The following is a 17,903-nucleotide window of genomic DNA, read 5'->3' as shown; positions in this document are numbered from 1 at the left end:
GCACGGGGTGGAGAGAAAGCAGCCGTCCACTGCAGGTAAGGCCCCCCCGCACCACAAGGTCCTAGGTGCCCCGGGCCAGCCGGAGCAACCCCCCAGACAAGACCACCACACGCTACAGAACCCCTCCACCATGCAAGGCCGCAGCGGTCCGGGCAGCGTCTCCCCAGGCACCACCCTTCCCTTGCTGCCCCCACCCCTGCAAAGTGATGAATCCACCTGAGGAAAGGAATCGGAACGGGGAGAGGTGCTGCCCAGCTTCCAGAGGACAAACCACCCTCCCCTTGCTGGCCCCACCCTAACAAAGAAATACATGCAACGGGGGATAAAATGCATTCAAATGCGGTCGAAGGAGTCGCCTGGCCCCCGGGGAAGAGCACTCACTCGTAACTTTTGGACTGGAAACACGTGTGCGCCCTGCCATTTTGGGACCGTCTTCTGTTGTCGCTCTTGTCCTTGGTCCACCATCTTGCGTTGGTCCACCATCTTGCCAAACAGCAGACATTCTACTGCCCTCCCTTGGTGCTGTGACTGCGTCCCCCCTCCGACCCCACTTAATGGAACTCTGCTCTCCTGTTTTTTTGGGTCTTGACCTGAGAAAATCTATTATTTGTATATATATGTATATAGAGATAACTCTAACCACTAGTATATGTTTAGACCTTTGTACTCTCTGCCATTCCTATGTGACTCTTAGAGTATATCCATGTGTATCCCTTCCCTATGTATATAGAGATAACTCTAATCACTAGTATATGCTGTAGCCTATGTGACTCTTAGAGTATATCCATTTGTATCTCTTCCTTGTGTGACTCTACAACTTGTACATTTGCAATTTTTTCTGTTTGTATCTTTTATGTAACTCATGTAATCCTTAGTCCTTATATTACTTATGTAAAGCTCTCTGACACCTTCGGGTAATGTTCGCGCTATATAAAATCGCATTAAAAAATAAAACTTCAAAGATACTCCTTATAGTTCTTTCCCAGTCTCATCATTTCATCTGAAGCATTTTCAATATTCTATTCTATGAAGCCTTAGTTGTTGCTTCTTTATCATATGCAACAAACAACCGCTGGCACAGGCGATATTGCTGTTTTTTGCAGGTATCATGTTACTTGTATTATATATCTGGTCGCATTGACAGAAGCACATTACCAGGCTGGCGACACACTATGCACAGCACAGATGTGTGCTGACTTTTTAGGCCACGCCCTAACTTGCATCGGCCGCGCCCCTTTACGAGCTCCCTCCCTACTTGAAGCCCGGTCTCCGCCTCCTCCTCCGGCCCCTCCCCCGTATGGCCACGCCCCTCCCTCTACCCCGCCCCCCCTCTTTCAGGCCCCGGATGCAGGAACAGGAAGCGCCGGGTCCAGGGTGCACCCCCCGCCGGAGCCATGGCCGCGCGCTGCGCCCAGAGGCTGCTGCTCCTGCCGAGGCGCTACCAGGACTACGTGGCGCGGACCCCGGGCGCGGCGGCGCAGCTGGAGGGCGCCGTGCGCGCGCTCTCCTACCTGCTGGCCAGTGAGTGCGCGCGCATGGCTCGTGCACGTCAGCGCAGCGCTTCGAAGCGCAGGCATAGCGCCCTGAACGTGCGGTGAAGGCTCCTGTGCACGTGACGCGGCTCCTCGCCTGCGAGGGACCCGTGCACGCGCTCCGAGCGCCCCTGGGCACGTGGCACCTGTACCTGGTGCAGCAGCACACCTGGGCTCACGTGCCACACACACCTGCTGATGGAGGCGACAGACATAAGTCTGTGCCATGAAGCCGGGGGCACCCGGGGCACGAGTCCCCTCTGCTTCTGTGGGTCACCAGTGCATGTGGGTGAAGCGAGGGCACAGTGCCTGTGTGTACAGACACAGCCTATGCACAGAGGTTCACTTACATGTGAATACATCTACACGTGTAACTTTACTCTTGCACTATAAGCTGCTCACCATTTAGAAGTCTGCATTCACTACAGAACATAAGCTTAAATGCCAACTTAATTTCCAAATGTAAAGTCACTACTTGTCATTTTTGACATGTAGGCAGAGATGTCCCTATGGTAAAGCATAGAGTAAGCCTATTAACGTTTAAAAAAGTTATATGGGCTTGCGAGTATGCCTGTTGTTCTCCCATGTTTAGTTTGTGCAGAACGTATCTTGAAGGATTTTTGGGAGCCAGGACTGACGCTAATCTTGTTGGTTGATTGCGTTGATTATGTAGAATTCAATCTCAGGAGACGCTAAAGGTGGTGAGAGATGAGAGGTTGGTAGCAACCATCTTAGGGGGGATTGTGTGGATAGGAGGAGTGTAGATAGTTTCTTGTCTCCAGCTCTTCAGATCAGTTCTATTGACATTTGTCCATATAAGGCTCGCGATTATGCAACGTCTGCACTTTGACACTCTGGATTGTCTTGTGGAGTTCCTTTGATGGGCACTCCGCATCGGTTAAACATGTGGAGTAGTGTTGTATTTTTGTGATTCTGATAGCCTCCTTGTAGGCATTTTTGCCTATCTTGTTGTTCAGGCACGTGGCTTTCTTCTTGTTCGTAACTCTGCAGGCCTCAAAAAATCAGATGTAGTGATAAGAGTAATTTACTCGACCTAACTAATGCGTTTCATCCATAAACTTGGCTAAAATTGTGTGATCCTAAGCAAATATTTATTTCACTGAGCCACCTTTTTCTTATTAGGTCTCGTAGCGAAAACACAGCGCGTGAGCGCTGTGTCTCGCCAGAGATCTTTTGTTGCTGACTGTGCTTCCCAGGAGACCGTACCGGCCGCGCGCATCGCCTTGGAGGCGATTTAAAACTGCCACACGCACGCGAACGCGCGCTGTGACCAGGCGCTGTCTCCTGGGAAGCTCAAGCACCACACACGCGCATACTCACAGACACACACACAAGCGCCCACGCACGCACATACATACATACAGAGACACCCCCCCTCACACATACACACACGCGCGCACACACACACACACACACACACACACACACACACACACACACACACACAAGTGCACCGAGGCCCCCCTCCCCCGCCGTCACCGTCACCGTCGCACACATACATACACACACGAGCATACACACACACATACACACAAGTGCACCAAGCCCCCCCAGCCTTTTGGAACTTACCTGGCCAATGTCGGGGACTCTGCTCTCAGCACGCGGTGCCCTACCTCCTGCTGGCGCGGCCCCGGGGCTCTACACCGCTCACAGGAGCCCCGGGCCGCGAGACTCATTGACTCCGCCTGCCTCCTCTTCCGGTCTGGACGTGGCCCCGCCCCGTCACAGGCGACTGTGCCTGACTTCCGGGGCGGCCGCGGCGGGATTCCGGGGGCATTTTAATAGCAGCCTCCTGTAGTAGGGGTTGGTCTGGCCATTTTGTCAGCTATTGGAACTTCCTTATCTCCAACAAAACACCGGCTGCCCTTGTCATAGTTTCTCGGGCCAATCCGCTCCTAACGATACAGCACCGCGTGCGACCGATGAACTCGACTTTCTGCTGTAGGCAGAGGGCCTTGTGACTTCCTCGAGATTATTTTGCCTGCTCAACTCTTTCGCCACGAGAGACAGGCAGCAGCTATATTATTAATCTGAAAACGTGTTCTTCCTGGAACAACGGCCCACTTACGGTTGTACAATCATTGTTGGCACGTTCTGTTCCGGGACAGCACGTTTTTTTGTCTCTCTGAGCATATGTGCGCGTGCGTGGTCCGTCTCACACATAGTGCTTAGCATGCAGATGCTATAATGTCTGGAGTTAGATCTTTAGCTGGTAAGGAGCTAGAGAATACTTATTTTGCGTATCTATACTATATGTGCTGCATTTAGTTCATATGCATTAATGTGCTTTTTTTTTTTTTTTTTTACAGTTAAGAACGGATGACAATCCAGTCAAAGAGGCACTGCTTTGTTTTTCTGTTGCCTAAGTGTGTACGCCTCATCACTTCCTTCATTAACATTTGGGCTGCTCTGTTTTTTTACCTTTTCACCCCAGACCGTCAACTACTCAATGCTCATCCAGCAAGAGTAATAACAATGATTTTGGTGTAGGGCTGTAAATACATTCTTTTGATAAAAAGACAATCTCTGAATGGGCACTATTCACAAGATCCAAGCTAAAGAAGATATACTATTGTCGGCGTCTCATTCAGAACCACACAGTCGCAACAATCACAAAACACAGTCTTCGATTAAAAAAATCTCTGTTCGGAAAAGTGCACCTTGAAGTCCATTTCGACACCACCACTGCCATGCACACACAGACACCACCACTGCCATGCACACACGGACACCACCACTGCCATGCACACACGGACACCACCACTGCCATGCACACACGGACACCACCACTGCCATGCACACACGGACACCACCACTGCCATGCACACACGGACACCACCACTGCCATGCACACACGGACACCACCACTGCCATGCACACACGGACACCACCACTGCCATGCACACACAGACACCACCACTGCCATGCACACACAGACACCACCACTGCCATGCACCACATCACTCAGGGGCACCGCCACATCACTCAGGGGCACCGCCACATCACTCTGGGGGCACCGCCACATCACTCTGGGGGCACCGCCACATCACTCTGGGGGCACCACCACTTCACTCGGGGACACCACCACATCACTCGGGGGCATCACTCGGGGACACCACCACATCACTCAGGACACCACCACATCACTCGGGGACACGACCCACTTCACCCTTCCACCAACTCAATTACAATAACTTTTATTTAAGTATTAAAAAAATGAAAAGCTATTGTTATTTGTAATATCAATACATCTAAGTCATGTAAATACAACTCATATTGCATTACAAATGCTATAGGGGTCACATTTGCAAATGTTATAGCTATTGGCATTGTCATACACAATGCCAATAACTCAAACTTTAATGCTGCGAGACCTATTGCATTGTAAATGCTTGTTTATTATGTACAAGAGCGCCTGCAAAAGTGTGAGTTGGGCATGTCGGCTGTATAAAAATAGCGGTGAGCGAAACTCGCAGAGTTTCACTCCACGGAATTCTGCAGAGTTACATGAAAACTCCACGGAGTTCTGTGAGCGGGCAGAATTGGCACGTTCCACTGATATTTAGCACCAGGAACTTGTTTCACCCTGTAAAATCAGCGTGAACAGCACCATGCGGTGCGCCAGAGGACATTGCTTCCTTGCTGCAGCTCGAGTAGATTATCTTCTCGAACTGCAGCTTTCTCGCCTGCGGACTGTCGCAGCTGCCTGCATTGAGAAAATGTCACAGAGTGCTGTCCTGATGCCGAAAATCACGCCAGGGGGCTACAGTTCTTACTCGTGAAGATAACGTCGGTGAGCCGCACAAAAAAAAAATAACTCCGCCACACAGCTGTTTGTGGAGTTTTGCCGAAACTCCACATTATAAGTGTCAATCTGGTGGGCAAAACTCTACCGGCAGAGCAGAATTTATTGTCCACGCCTACACAAAAACTCCCTTGTTTTGATTTAATAGTCTAAACTTTTGCTAAATGTATAATAATTAAAATGTAGTCCACATCTAGGGTACGCACGACCCCTGTCTTGCCTTTTTATTTCACTAATAGCATTGTCATCGGGGCAGAAATGTTAGTGCATATTTTAAAACTCTCACATTTAGTAAATATATTATTAAAGCATGATGTGGTAGCAGACTGTTATTGACTGGCAGACAGTTTCCATTGAAATAGCCACAAACATTTCTACTGACCTGCAGTTTTACTGAAAACGCTACATACATGGTGTATAAACAATAATCTGTGGAAATTGGGTTTCAACAAAAATATTTACTATTTGCAGATTGCAAAGTAAATTTTTCAAATTTATTTTGATCCTGTTAAATCCTTGTTTTCATCTCACTTCAGAAGTACAAAAATGTGCTTTCTACCTAAATATATTTTGAAATATTTGTACAGTTTATTTACAAGTTATTAAAATGTATTGTGTCCAGCATACTTCTAAGACGGTTTACTTAACAAAACCCTCTAGCTTTGCAGTCAGAGAAAGAAAAATAAACCACAATCTCCAGGATAAAATAAGCAGCAATTTGTAAGAAGACATAATGTGCCGTATGACCTCTGTCTTTGATCGCATAACAGATGTAGCAAGATCAAATCAAGCTTTAATGACCTCTACGTTGATCCTGTAGGTACTAACTCTCTGGTTGGTCCAGGTGACTGTGTCAGCAGTCACCAGTGCGACCCTCTAGGAGGGTGTGGGGTGACTAGGACACCCAGGACGTGATCACTGGAACGGGCTGCACCAGATGTGATTTGTTGGCGGTTGTAACTAATCGAGATTGAACTTTGTGGCTATCATTGTTATTAAGTACGTGTTGTCTAACCAGGGGCTTAGGTAACCTAGGTTGTATGGGTCAGGGTGGATTAGTATAGTCTTGGACGTTGATTCTAGTCACCTGTCCTCAATCTCTCCGTTGGTAGAAGGCATGCTATAGATCTAGAGGCGGGAACCAGTGAAAGCTGGAGGGGCATCTTACCACCAAGGATTTGCAGCTGGTGGATGGCTGCTTGGCCTTCCCCAATCTTGCTGATACCATTTTCGTTGATGGTGCAACATACAGCTGGAATGGCTTTATGGCGCGTGGGCGCAGAGTCCTCACGTGATGGAAGCGAAGTCGGGCGCTGCTTCTGAAATAGATTAGATATGTTGAGACAGTTCTGGTTCACGCCTCTAACTCTGAGTAGTAGGGTGCTCGCCTCTGCTCTCTTGTTGATGCTTTGCAGAGGTAGCGCCTGGTGTAGAAGGAGTAATATTGGTGGGGCAAGGGATGGGGTCAATATGGAGTACTTTGGCTGTGGCCTGAGCTAGGATTGGAGTGTGAGCTGGTGGGGTACAGAGCTGGGGGATTATGTAGGCGAGTACAGCTGTGGCGACTGTAGCCCGTGACTGTTGTATCCACAAACAACCTTAGTGGGCTTCAAGTCCAGGCGCAACTAGTCATGTCCTGTGAACCTGACCTGGCATCTGGTTATCACTGGGATGTCCTGGGATTGCCGTTCTTTTTCTCCGGGAGTTGCATTGGACCTGGTGGCGGCTCTGTCCCTAGTTGATCTGGTGGGCTGGATCCATGGTGATAAACCTCAAGTGCCCAGGAGGTGGTCTGTAGTCAGGCATGGTAATCCTTGGAACCCAAGTGGTGGGTCAGTGGAGTGCCCGCGCCCTGGAGCCCATGGAGAGCCACCCCTACCCTCTGGATGTGTATGAGGGGTGTATCCAGGAGTGACAATCCCCTGGTGTTCAATAAAGGGGTGTATGCAGGAGAGCAGACCTCATAGTGCCCAGTAAGGTGACCGGACCCAGAAGCGATAATCCCCTACAGCCGGCAAGTGCTCGCTGTCACCGCCCTGTGGATGTGTAAAGGTGTCTGTACCCAGGAATGATAGCCCCCTCCAGCCAGGAACAGAAGTCCCCTGTGATGGTGAGTGGCCGCTTACGAAGGGTCTGGAAGTGGAGTGGAAGAGTTTCTTGTCGAAGGCCATTTCCAGGCCCAAACAGGCGATGTCCTTAACCTGTCGCCCTTTACCTAGAAGCCCTACCTAGCAAGGACAGGCATAGCTTCCACGATTCACTGGAGCAAACTTTTAAAACGTTTATCGGATATCTATAGGTTTAACTCCCCGGTCAGTATGAGCAGTGGTGAGAGCAGTCTAGCTGCTGTACAAAATCCCTCATTCTCTTTCAAAACTCAGAGCAGTGTGGTGCCCGGGCTTTCTATACATTGTGGAGTTTAAAGAAGGTCCCCATTTTTACTATGTCCAGCCATGAGTATTTAGAAGGCTGCGGAGAAAGTTACTGTTGGGCGAAATCGCTGCACACCCAGTCTCCAGCGTTTGCTCTTTGTAACGTTTACATGTTTTTCCCTCCAGGTCGCTCTTCGGATTCCCATGAACTCTCAGAGCTTGGTATGTATGGAGGATGCGTTGATTATATACTGTGGGTATGATTTGGGGTCTGAATCGTTTTCACTTGCTTGGGCGCATGAGGGAAATGGCGGGTGTTGGTTTGAGGCGTAGCAATGTGGTATTCTGTGATGAGGCGTGGAGCTTGGTTGGGATGCTTTCTGGAAGGTGTTTGTAGGGATTGACTTATGTTCCGAAGTTGGGATGAGTTAGTAAGTTGTGGTGTATCTGATGGTCTTAAAAGTGATTTCGGGTTGAGGGTACTCTACAAGAGTGGTGTATGGTGTTGTGCAACAGAATATAGGTGGCGTTGAGTGGGGTCTGTTATGTCTGTACGGTTGGTGTCCAGTGGCAGTAAGTTAAGGTTTTTGTGGAAAGGCGCTGCAGGGTGGATGACTGCAGAGGAGTGGGGGGGTATTGGGAGTTGGTGGTCGGGTGACTGTTGCGGCTGAGGTTTCAGAAGGATGATGGCTGGGTAACTGATGGTGCAGTGTTTGGAGTGGAGTGCACTGTACGAAATGGCGTTGCAGATGCGGATGCTTGGGGGGTTCTTGTAGTTGTTGGAATGAATCCAGAGCTCTGATATACAGTAGAGTGAAGTCCCTCTCTTGCTCTTTAGTCTACTCTGCATCCAATCTGCTTGTGCTCCTGAATGATGCAATCCTGCGGAAGCAGCTCCGGCAGTCCCTTCCTGTGGTGAGTTGGTTCTTACTCTGCCTCTTGTCGCTTCTCTGGATGTCCATCCTCAAATAACAACTACGCTGGGACTCTGTATCCTGGGGCACTCGAAGACGCGTCTCCTTTCTTCCCTTGCACAATCTTCCTACCCTGGTGATCTTCTGTTCTCATCTCATTTCTCTGTCTCAGTGCCTCCCATATCCCCACCTCCACCATAGGCCTTGTTTCTTTAACTCCTTCCTGGTCCCTTCCTTCCCCTCATCCTCTCTTGCAGCCTCTCCACTGCTCTGCTCTTCGTCATCTGTGGCTCCTGCCCCCTTCTCATTTTTTACCATCCTTGCTCCTATATCCCTCCACATTCCCTTTCGCCCTCCCCACCCAGAGGCCCTTCTCCTAGGCCACAATCCTTCTCTCTTGTCCCTTGTGGTTACTGCCCCAATCATATCTCACATCCTGTCTCTCTTTTTTGCCAGCCCCTGTCCCAGCAGAAGCTGATGACGTGGCTTAGTGTGCTGGAGTGTGTAGAAGTTTTTATCGAATTGGGCGCTGCCAAGGCGTGGGGTGACGTGGGCCGGTGGGCAGTCATCGTTCTCATTCAGCTGGCGAAGTAAGTATTCGTGTAGGGGAGCGACTGCTCAGTCCTGTGGGTTTTGGAAAGATAGTCCTTTCCAGCACAAGGAGCTGTCCCTCTGCCCTTCTTTTTCTTCTCTGCCTGTACAGGTACCATTTCCAGGCTGGAGTGTTTGCTTCTCTTCTCCACCCACTCTGTCTCTTTCCCTTTGGGCGTTTTCTGTTGGCACACACCTCTACCTCTCAAGTGGTTTTGAAACCTATAAGTCGTACCTTCTTTACTCCCCTCTCCCTCTTTTTCTGTAAAGTCTTGAATGAGAGATGACCTTACTACATGTTTTGCTGTAAGTGTTCTTCTGATGTGCTCTGTATTACACTAAGCCTTGGCAGCTACCAGACTCTTTTGTGACTGCATGAAAGGCTGTGTGGATCTTTCCCTAGCAGCAGACCTGCCTGGGCTTTAATGTGGCACCTACAGTGCCATCTGTGGGCTCTCCTGTTTACTGCTCCTCTGCCATGTTTGCGCAGCTCCTGATGATGTCCTACTGGTAGTCTTGTTGCTTGGCCAACAGTCAGTTGGTGGGCAAGGAAGGGTGCACAGGTCTCCTGGGTGAGGGCTCATAAACGTGCATTTTACCACATTAGTTGGGCAGAATAACTGCACCTGGGAACAGTGATCGAACAGGAGAGGAGTGCAATGAGGGACACAAAGGTTGGGGATGCAAGCGAAGCAAAGGGCTCCGCCGCCTTCTTCACTGGTACTGGCAATTGTTTGTTTGCACATCTCATCTCCCTGCCTCAAAATAGTGCAGGACCAGTCCCAGGATTGACCAGCAGCAAAGGTCCCAGAGGTTTGGTGCCAGTCTGCTCAGGCAGTGTCTTCATCTTCCACCAGCCCACTCTCACTGGACCTGGATGGAGGCTGTGGGATCATCGTCAGAGGTGCAGCAGAGGCACCAGCCGGTAACTCTGGAGCAAGGGTATCCCTGAATTGGGAGAAGGGTTTTGTAGTAAGGCTGAAGAGTACGCATCCTCGGCTGGGCAGTTTTGCGCATTCCTCCTGCGACATTAGCTCTTGGTGAGGGAGAAGCTCAAAAAGACACGGACAGTTGCTTCAGCACCACTCCTTTGTAGGCAATTGGTCTTGTCCTATTTTGGATTTGCAGAAGAAGCGCCACTTCTGGCGCCCTCTGTTACAGAGGATCAGGCTTAACTGGCCTTATCCTCTGTAACAGCTGCCATTCTGTGACCGTGTCCTCGCTGTAGACTTTACAGGCCTGTCCTCCCCCCCCCCCCCCCTGTAGCCTTTAGAGCCGCTCCTTCATGTGCACCAGTAGTGTTTGTATTCTGTGCCTTTTATCCCTTCCTCTCCTCTTCTCTGCTCATTAGAATGATTTATATTCTCCTTTGTTAATGCTTTGGCTGCTTCCCCGGCATCAGTGTGGTTTTGTGCATTCTGGATCTTTTAAAGTGTTCACTCCTTTTTCAGGGCCATTTTAAGGATCCTTCTGCTGTGGTACCACAAGGCTGGCTTACAGACGTCCCCACCCATCGTGCCGCTGGACCGGGAGCTGCAGCTTGAGGGCGAGGGTGAGTAGCACTGCCCATCCGTGGTCGAATGCAACCCTCTGCATAGACCGAGGAGCCTCAAGCACCCAAATTCGGCTCAGCTACTGACATTTTCTGGCTTAAATCCGTAAATTTGGCAAATATCTCTCCAAACCCGACTATCACTGCTAAAACTGGGGGTTTCCTTCATGGCTAATCTTAATCTTGAAAGCTATTCCCAAGCCATGGCTACACTAGCCTGATGTCACCGCCAGAACCTCAGCAATCTTAGACCTATTCTCTGTTTCCAAGATCTGAATCTAGCAGTGGAGGCCGCGGTCCCCTTCTTTCTTTAGTAAGGCTCCTCCATCATCACTGTATCACCCCACAACCTCAAGAATCTTAGACACATTCTCTATTCCAAGATCTGAAGCTGGAAGTTGAGGCCGGGGTGCCCTTCTGTCTTCAGTAAGGCTGCACCACCCTCCATGGATCACCAAACATAGACTCTGTTCGCTGCTATGTTCTCCGGCAGCGCCCCAAGAGTACAGGACGCCTGCTCTCTCCATGTTAAAAATACCCCCTTCTTTCAAGCTTGATGCTCTTCTCAAGAACTTGCTCATTGAGGAACCCTTGCTGGTCTAATCCCACTCTAATCCATTGCCTTTCTCAATAGTCTACATCTGCGTATCCTGCTGTGAGTCTTGAGTTCAGTCATTATAATAATTTTGAGTTTCTACTGTATCGTATCGTATTATCCGTCTTCTATTCTATGGTTTCAAGCCTGCGCCTTCTCCAGACCCCACTCCTCTCCCAGCTCCATCACTTCCCCAGTGCCAGTCTCTTACCCTTAACTTTTAGTGCCGTCTTCTCTTGCTTATTGGCTACTGCTTTTATGGCCAAGTTACAGTGGTTAATTTGAGCCAGTTCTTGCAGGTGGTTCCCACCTGCACTCATTGTTGGGGACCAGGACTCATTTTTCATCTTAAACTTTGACTCAAAGTTGGAGAGAGAAACACAGAAAAAGGGAAAAGGAGGAAGAGCAAGACAGAAGAATCAGTGATGTGAGACCGTGGGGGTGAAAAAAAGACTCTGCAAGAGTGAGATCAAGGGCCTGGGAGTGTCTGGATGAATGCCAAAGGGATAACCTGGATCAAGGGTGACAGCATTGTTGAGCAGCAACCCCGACATTAGGCAGTGCCTGCGACAGGTTCCTGGCACTTATTCTTTTACAAGTTAAGCACTGCCACTTAGCTATATGCTAACTAGAGCTCTGCTGTTTATGTATTTATTCTTGGTCAGGCTGCACCTATTCTCTGGAAATCAACTTATCTCCCTCAACATACACGCAAACTATATTTATATATATCGTTACAACTGACTGCTCCAGCATCAGAAACAGACTCCAGCATGACCGGGCTCGCTGTGGAGAGAGTTGTTTTTTTTTACCACCCATAACCAGGTAACGCGTTTCAACCGCCCAGGGGTCTTTGTCAAACCATATATAAATAGTTATACTGTACTGTTGTCTCTCATTGTACTGTAATCCTCTGTTAATTACTGGTCTATACCATATTGTAGACAATCTGTTCTGCAGCGCGCATTGAAACCTTGTGGCAGGGAGATCATCTTGAATGTGCCCACTGCGGTGCCCATCAACGAATCCAAGCGGGATCTCAGTCTCCTACTTCTCCAGCAAGGCCTCCCTGTCTCTTGTTATGTAAACACCTAAATACCGAAATCCCTGATTGGACAGTGTAGCAGTATTCACAGTGCCATGCCTTTTTAATGGAAATACGTTGGAGTTCCCCAGTAAATTTTGTATCCAGAATATTTTCCACAATTCCTAAAAACTTAGAGCTGTCTATTGACGGTCTGCTCGGGGTCTGCATGCAACCATGTTCGTTCCTCACAGGATCTGTCCCAGCTCAGTTCTTGGATTAGGAGGTCCGCCGTGATCCATGCTGCCAAGGGTTCTATCAGCAGTATTAAAAATCATTTGAGACAAAGGGCCGCTTGGCCTTGTTCCTCTCTGTAGCTGGAAGGGCCTTTTCAATGCACCTTTGACCCTCACTCTGGCTGTCGTTTGACTGTACAGATGCTCAGTCCACTTGGGACCCATCTTGTCCAACACCTCAAACATTTGCTTCCATGATGGCGTGTCTAACTCCATTGTTGCATCATTAGTGCCGGCTCTCCTACTGTGCTCATGTGTCTCGTGCATCCATACAGCCTAGGCAGACTTAGTTTAGCTGTAAGCATGAAGTTCGATTGGTTGGGATACTCCAGGGTATGAATTACTCGTTTTAGCCGGGTCACCAGCACTTCAGCAAGAAGTTTGGGCTTGGCGTAGTAGGAAGCCGGCTCTTTATATAGTGGACCTAAAAGAGGTACACTGGGTAAAGAGTCCAGGCTAACCCCAAAGGAATTACAGATGCACAAATGACTCCTCAAATGCTCTCTTTTGTGGCAGTGTGGGTGAGCAGTTGGGCTTATCAGAGGGCAGTGCTAGGCATTTATTACACACACAAAAACAGTAAGAGAGACACCCACGCAAAAAAGAAATCCGTCACCAATTTATAAAAATAACACATACTTTTATATGAAGTTAGATACCAAGATCATCGGAATCAGGTAAGTACTTTTCTAGTTATGAATTTTTGTAGTTTAAAAAAATGGACACTGCAATTTCTGAAGTGGTAATGTTATCTTATGGAGCAAAGACGTACACTGCATACGGTTACTTCACAGCGACTTACAGGACTAATCTCCTGGACTGAAGGTAGGTGTGGGGCAAGGTCAAGGCAGCACCTGCAGGTCACCTCGGAAAGCACTGGGGCGGCCGGGTGCATAAGTGCTATTCAGCATCGGGTGCCCAATGTTATTATATGGGAAAAAACATGTACTGCATTCAGGCAGTTCACTGCGACTTACGGGACAAATCTCCTGGACTTAAGGGGAGTATGAGGCAAGATCCAAGGCCACACAAACCAGTCACCTCAGGAGGCTCTGGGGCATCTGGGTGCGCAGGTGTGTTTCAGCCTCGTGCGTCCCATTCACTTTAATGGGGAATGGTCTGGTTGCAAAGAGGCTGCAAGCTGGGCCTGGGAGACCAGCCAGGCTGAAACAACAAGGGGTTCATATCTTCCGATGCTCTAGGACGTGGGGACACCTTTGGTTCTTTTCTCCTCTGGCAGGGTGGTCGGTGCAGAGGTGTTCGGTTTGTCGTCACTGGAGACACTCCAGGTAGAGTGGGCCTGCACAAAGAGCCTGCAGGTGGCATCAGTAAGTCCACTGTGGGGAAACTCGCGGTGGGCTTTGTGTCAGGATGGTCGGGGACCACGCAGGCACCATTAGCCCACTTCAACTCGGGCAATGGCGTTTTCTGGTGTCTGGTTTGTGGCGGTCCGGACTCTTCACAGTTCTTTTGTAGTGCCTGCAGGAAGCAGCTCTGCTACTCCAAGGGAGTTCCTGAGACTTTGTTGAAGGCAGGCAGTCCTGCCTGGCTTTTGGAGGCACAGCGGCTGCAGTACGAGACCACTTTAGCCCAAGTTTGTCTGAAAAGCAGACAACCTGACCGCGTTAGCACCAAGTCAGTTGCTTTTACAGACTCCTCGCAACTCTTCGGTGTCATCCTTCTTAGGTTGTTAGGAATCTGATTTCCTGATGCATGGGGCTCCTCTAAATACTAGATTTAGGGGCATTAGGGAAGTGTAAGGTAGTAGCTAATGAGCTACTTACCCTTGGTGTCGCTACGCCCCCTATGTGCCCTCTTCCTGTGGGAAGTGGACATAACCAGTCCCAGAGTTCATAATTCTGCCATCACCAAGATAGCAGACCTTTAAATTTCGTGTCTACATCAGGTAGCCCACCTTAGGGGTCGAACTAGCCTGAGGGTGAACACGCCTCTCTGACTACTTATTTTCGCACTTGTCCAGGTGCTAAATGGGCCCTGGTCAGGGGATGAGGTTGGCATCCCCTCCGTCTGACGGAACCAGTTTTGCACACCAAAGGCCATGGGCTCTTTGAAGCTCCCTGCCTTTGAATGCACACTTACCAGCCTTCATGGAAAAGGAGGTGAAACCCCACACCCAGAGCAGGCATTGTTTCTGTCCTCTGAGAGCAGGGGTTTCACCTCCTGGGGGGGCACAAACTGGTCAGTGGTGACGGACTGGACCAATCAGCCAGCACACTAGATATGCAGATATGTCCTCACATAAAATATAATGCATCCTCTCTTAAAGCCCTGCTGAGGGGTGACTTACATATATTAGATATAGTGACTTTAGCATGACACACAGCTGTGTGTCATGTCATCTTTGCACCATGTCACACACCCTGCAATGGCAGTCTGTGTGGAATTTGTAGTGGGTTCCTTAGCGTGGCATAAGATATGCTGAGCCCGTGGGACCCTCTTTAGCACTCATACCCTGGGCACCTGTGTGAAGCCAGTGCAGGCTCTTCCTGGCTAATGTGGCAGAGGAAAGCCTGGGGCCATCCAAAACAAATCTGGCCGCTGCTTTCTGTACAATCTGTAGGTGCTGGATGAGCTTTTTGTTTATGCCTGAGTATAACGCGTTACAATAATCAAGTCTCGAAGAGACAAGGGCCACCACGATCTGCTTTCGAGCTTCTAGAGATAGATAATGTGCTATCCTTCTCGGAATCATGATGACACCACAGCAAGTGGAGACTGTCCTATTGACCTGAACGTCCAAAGAAAGTGTAGTGTCAATCAGCACCCCCAAATTCCGGGCGGATTGAGGGGGCAAGCGGCACACTCTAAGGGATGGAGGCCACCAGTCGCTAGACCAAATATCCTGATCTCCTCCGAGTGATCAGGACCTCGGTTTTCTCTCCATTCAACTTTAGTGAATTCAAGATCATCCACTGTGAAACTGCCTCCATGCAGTTCCTAAAGTTGAGAGCGGAGGAGCTCACCGAGTGGCAGAAGGAAACCATGATTTGGGTGTCGTCAGCATATGACCACACCTCCAACCCGAAAGATCTTACTAACCTGGCAAGAGGGGCCACATAGATGTTAAAGAGTGTGGGGATCAAAGCCGACCCCTGAGGGACCCCACATTGCACAGGTTTAGCAGGGGACAGAAACTCTCCCAGCTTGACCCTCTGTTCTCTCTGATTGAGAAAGGAGGTCAGCAGGCCCAGCGCTGGACCCTCGACCCAAATGTCCCTAAGATGTGTTACCAGGATAGAGGGAGACAGGGTATCGAAGGCAGCTGTCAGGTCGAGGAGGACCAGAAGGGAGGTCTGGTCGCTGTCGACCTTCGAGCAGATGTTATTAGTGACTACCGTAAGGGCAGACTCCGTACTATGGGCCCTACGGAAACCATGTTGAGATGGGTCCAACAGGCTAAAGGCATCTAAGTATGCGGTTAGGTGTTTGTTAAGATGAGCCTCCAGCATTTTTGCTGGAGCAGGCAGCAATGAAATAGGACGGAAGTTCTTCAGTGTCTCAGGGTCCAAGGTGGGCTTTTTCAACAAAGGTTTAACCACCGCCATTTTCCAGGAGGAAGGAAAAGTGCATTCCGTGATTGCACAATTCATCACCTTTAAGAGGGGAGGCAGCAAGGCCTCCCTGCAGCCTTTGAGGATCTTAAGGGGACATGGGTCCCAAGGGGATCCGGATTTAATTTTGTCCAGAAGCAGATCCAGCTGCTGAGCGGTAAGAAGGGGAAAGTTGAGAAGACTACTATGGGGTTGATCCTTCGCCTGGCGTTCTACAGGGGGCGGAACACGTAGGGGAAAGGGGACCCAGTTCGCATTTAAGAGATTCGAGAGAGGTGTGGATGTCCACTACTTTGGTGTGAAAAAAGGTCGAAATCTTGTCACACAGCTCTTGAGAGTCCACTATAGGGTCCGGCGTTTGCAGGGTACAGAGGAAGTCTACAATCTTAAACAGTTCCCTAGGGGAGTTGAGGGAGGCCGTCAGATGCGAGAAGTGGGCCTTCTTTTCCTCTATTATCCTCGCTTTATACCCTTTTAGGAGGAATCTATGTGTTCGAGGCATGTGGGCTGCTGAATTCATATCTGTGCATAGATCGCCGCCTAGTGTTGGGTCCGGATGATTGCACATTGTTGTCCTGGAAGAGTCTTCGAAGTATCACGAGATAGGTGGCTCCTCCCCTGGACTACAGTGCGCATGGGCATCGCCTCCATCCCCAGATTGTTTTTTTCCGCCATTGGGTTCGGATGTGCGTCGGTTCCCTCTGTCGGAACCGATAGTTGTTTAACTCATTTAACTCGAGACCAAAAGGTCTTTAGGCTTGGCGCCGGTATAGTTCTCGTTCGGGTTTACTGTTTCTCCAGCTCCGAACTTTCGCTGCCCTTCCGCGTGCTCTCGGCGCGGACGGGCCCACACGACGCTCAGGCCATGGAACGGACTCCGTTTAAACGGTGCCCGGTTTGCAACGCGAAGAACTCGCACCTCGACGTGCACCCAGTGTGCAACACCTGTCTGTCGCCGGACCACAACGAGGCCAGGTGTATGGCCTGCTCGAAGTTCCGGTGCAAGAAGACCCTCAAGATTCGTCGGGCTGCGAGACTCCAGGCCAAACTGTCTGCGCCCCCGCCGGACAACATCTTCGAGGAAGACGTCGGAGACGACGATGTCCAGCAGGTTTCGGACTCTAGCCCTGCGTCCAAGGGGGAGGCCTACGACGCAGGGGACGAGGAGTTTGGCGAAGCCGACGACGAGGTAGGGGACGACGATACGGCCTTTGCCACCGTGGGGGACAGCTCTGAGGACGAGCACCCCCGGACTGACTCAGGGGTTGACCCCCTTCCTACGGCCCAGGTCGAGGGATCGCCTTCGGGCCTTACCCAAGATCCTGTTCTAAGTCCAGCAGCCCCGCCTACGAGCCCGGCCACGGACATTTTAGAGGTGCCGCTCACTTTTTCAAAACCGAAAGTGAAGCCATCGGGTTCAACAGCTACGGCTTCGAAACCGAAAGTGAAAGCCGTACAGAAGGCTTTGGAGGCGTCAAAACCAAAGAAATCCAAAATGGCCGACATGGGCGGCCCAGCCAATATGGCCGACCCTAAGTCATCTGGGTCGGGGCAGAAAGCAAAGCCGGCCGACGCGGCTGCATCGGCGCCGAAGGTGGTCGCGGTCGACGACCCAAAGAAGGCTTCGAA

General features: G+C 50.0%; 1 protein-coding gene across 1 annotated transcript in view; it reads left to right on the top strand.

Annotated features, from left to right (window-relative positions):
* The first annotated feature begins 1,303 nt into the window (after nucleotides 1-1,303).
* The window catches only part of PEX16 (peroxisomal biogenesis factor 16), a 94,194-nt gene continuing 77,594 nt past the window's right edge, over nucleotides 1,304-17,903 (top strand). Inside the window, exons 1-5 of the mRNA XM_086959646.1 lie at nucleotides 1,304-1,521; nucleotides 7,917-7,952; nucleotides 8,569-8,645; nucleotides 9,101-9,234; nucleotides 10,687-10,787. Coding sequence (XP_086815772.1) covers nucleotides 1,395-1,521; nucleotides 7,917-7,952; nucleotides 8,569-8,645; nucleotides 9,101-9,234; nucleotides 10,687-10,787 — 475 coding nt within the window. The 5' untranslated portion in view covers nucleotides 1,304-1,394. The remainder of the gene's footprint in view (nucleotides 1,522-7,916; nucleotides 7,953-8,568; nucleotides 8,646-9,100; nucleotides 9,235-10,686; nucleotides 10,788-17,903) is intronic.

The sequence above is a fragment of the Lissotriton vulgaris genome, chromosome 2_2, assembly GCF_964263255.1.
Source record: "Lissotriton vulgaris chromosome 2_2, aLisVul1.2, whole genome shotgun sequence".
NCBI lineage: Eukaryota > Metazoa > Chordata > Amphibia > Caudata > Salamandridae > Lissotriton > Lissotriton vulgaris.
The sequence above is the reverse complement of the archived record's forward strand: the minus strand, read 5'-3'. Positions and strand labels throughout refer to the sequence as shown.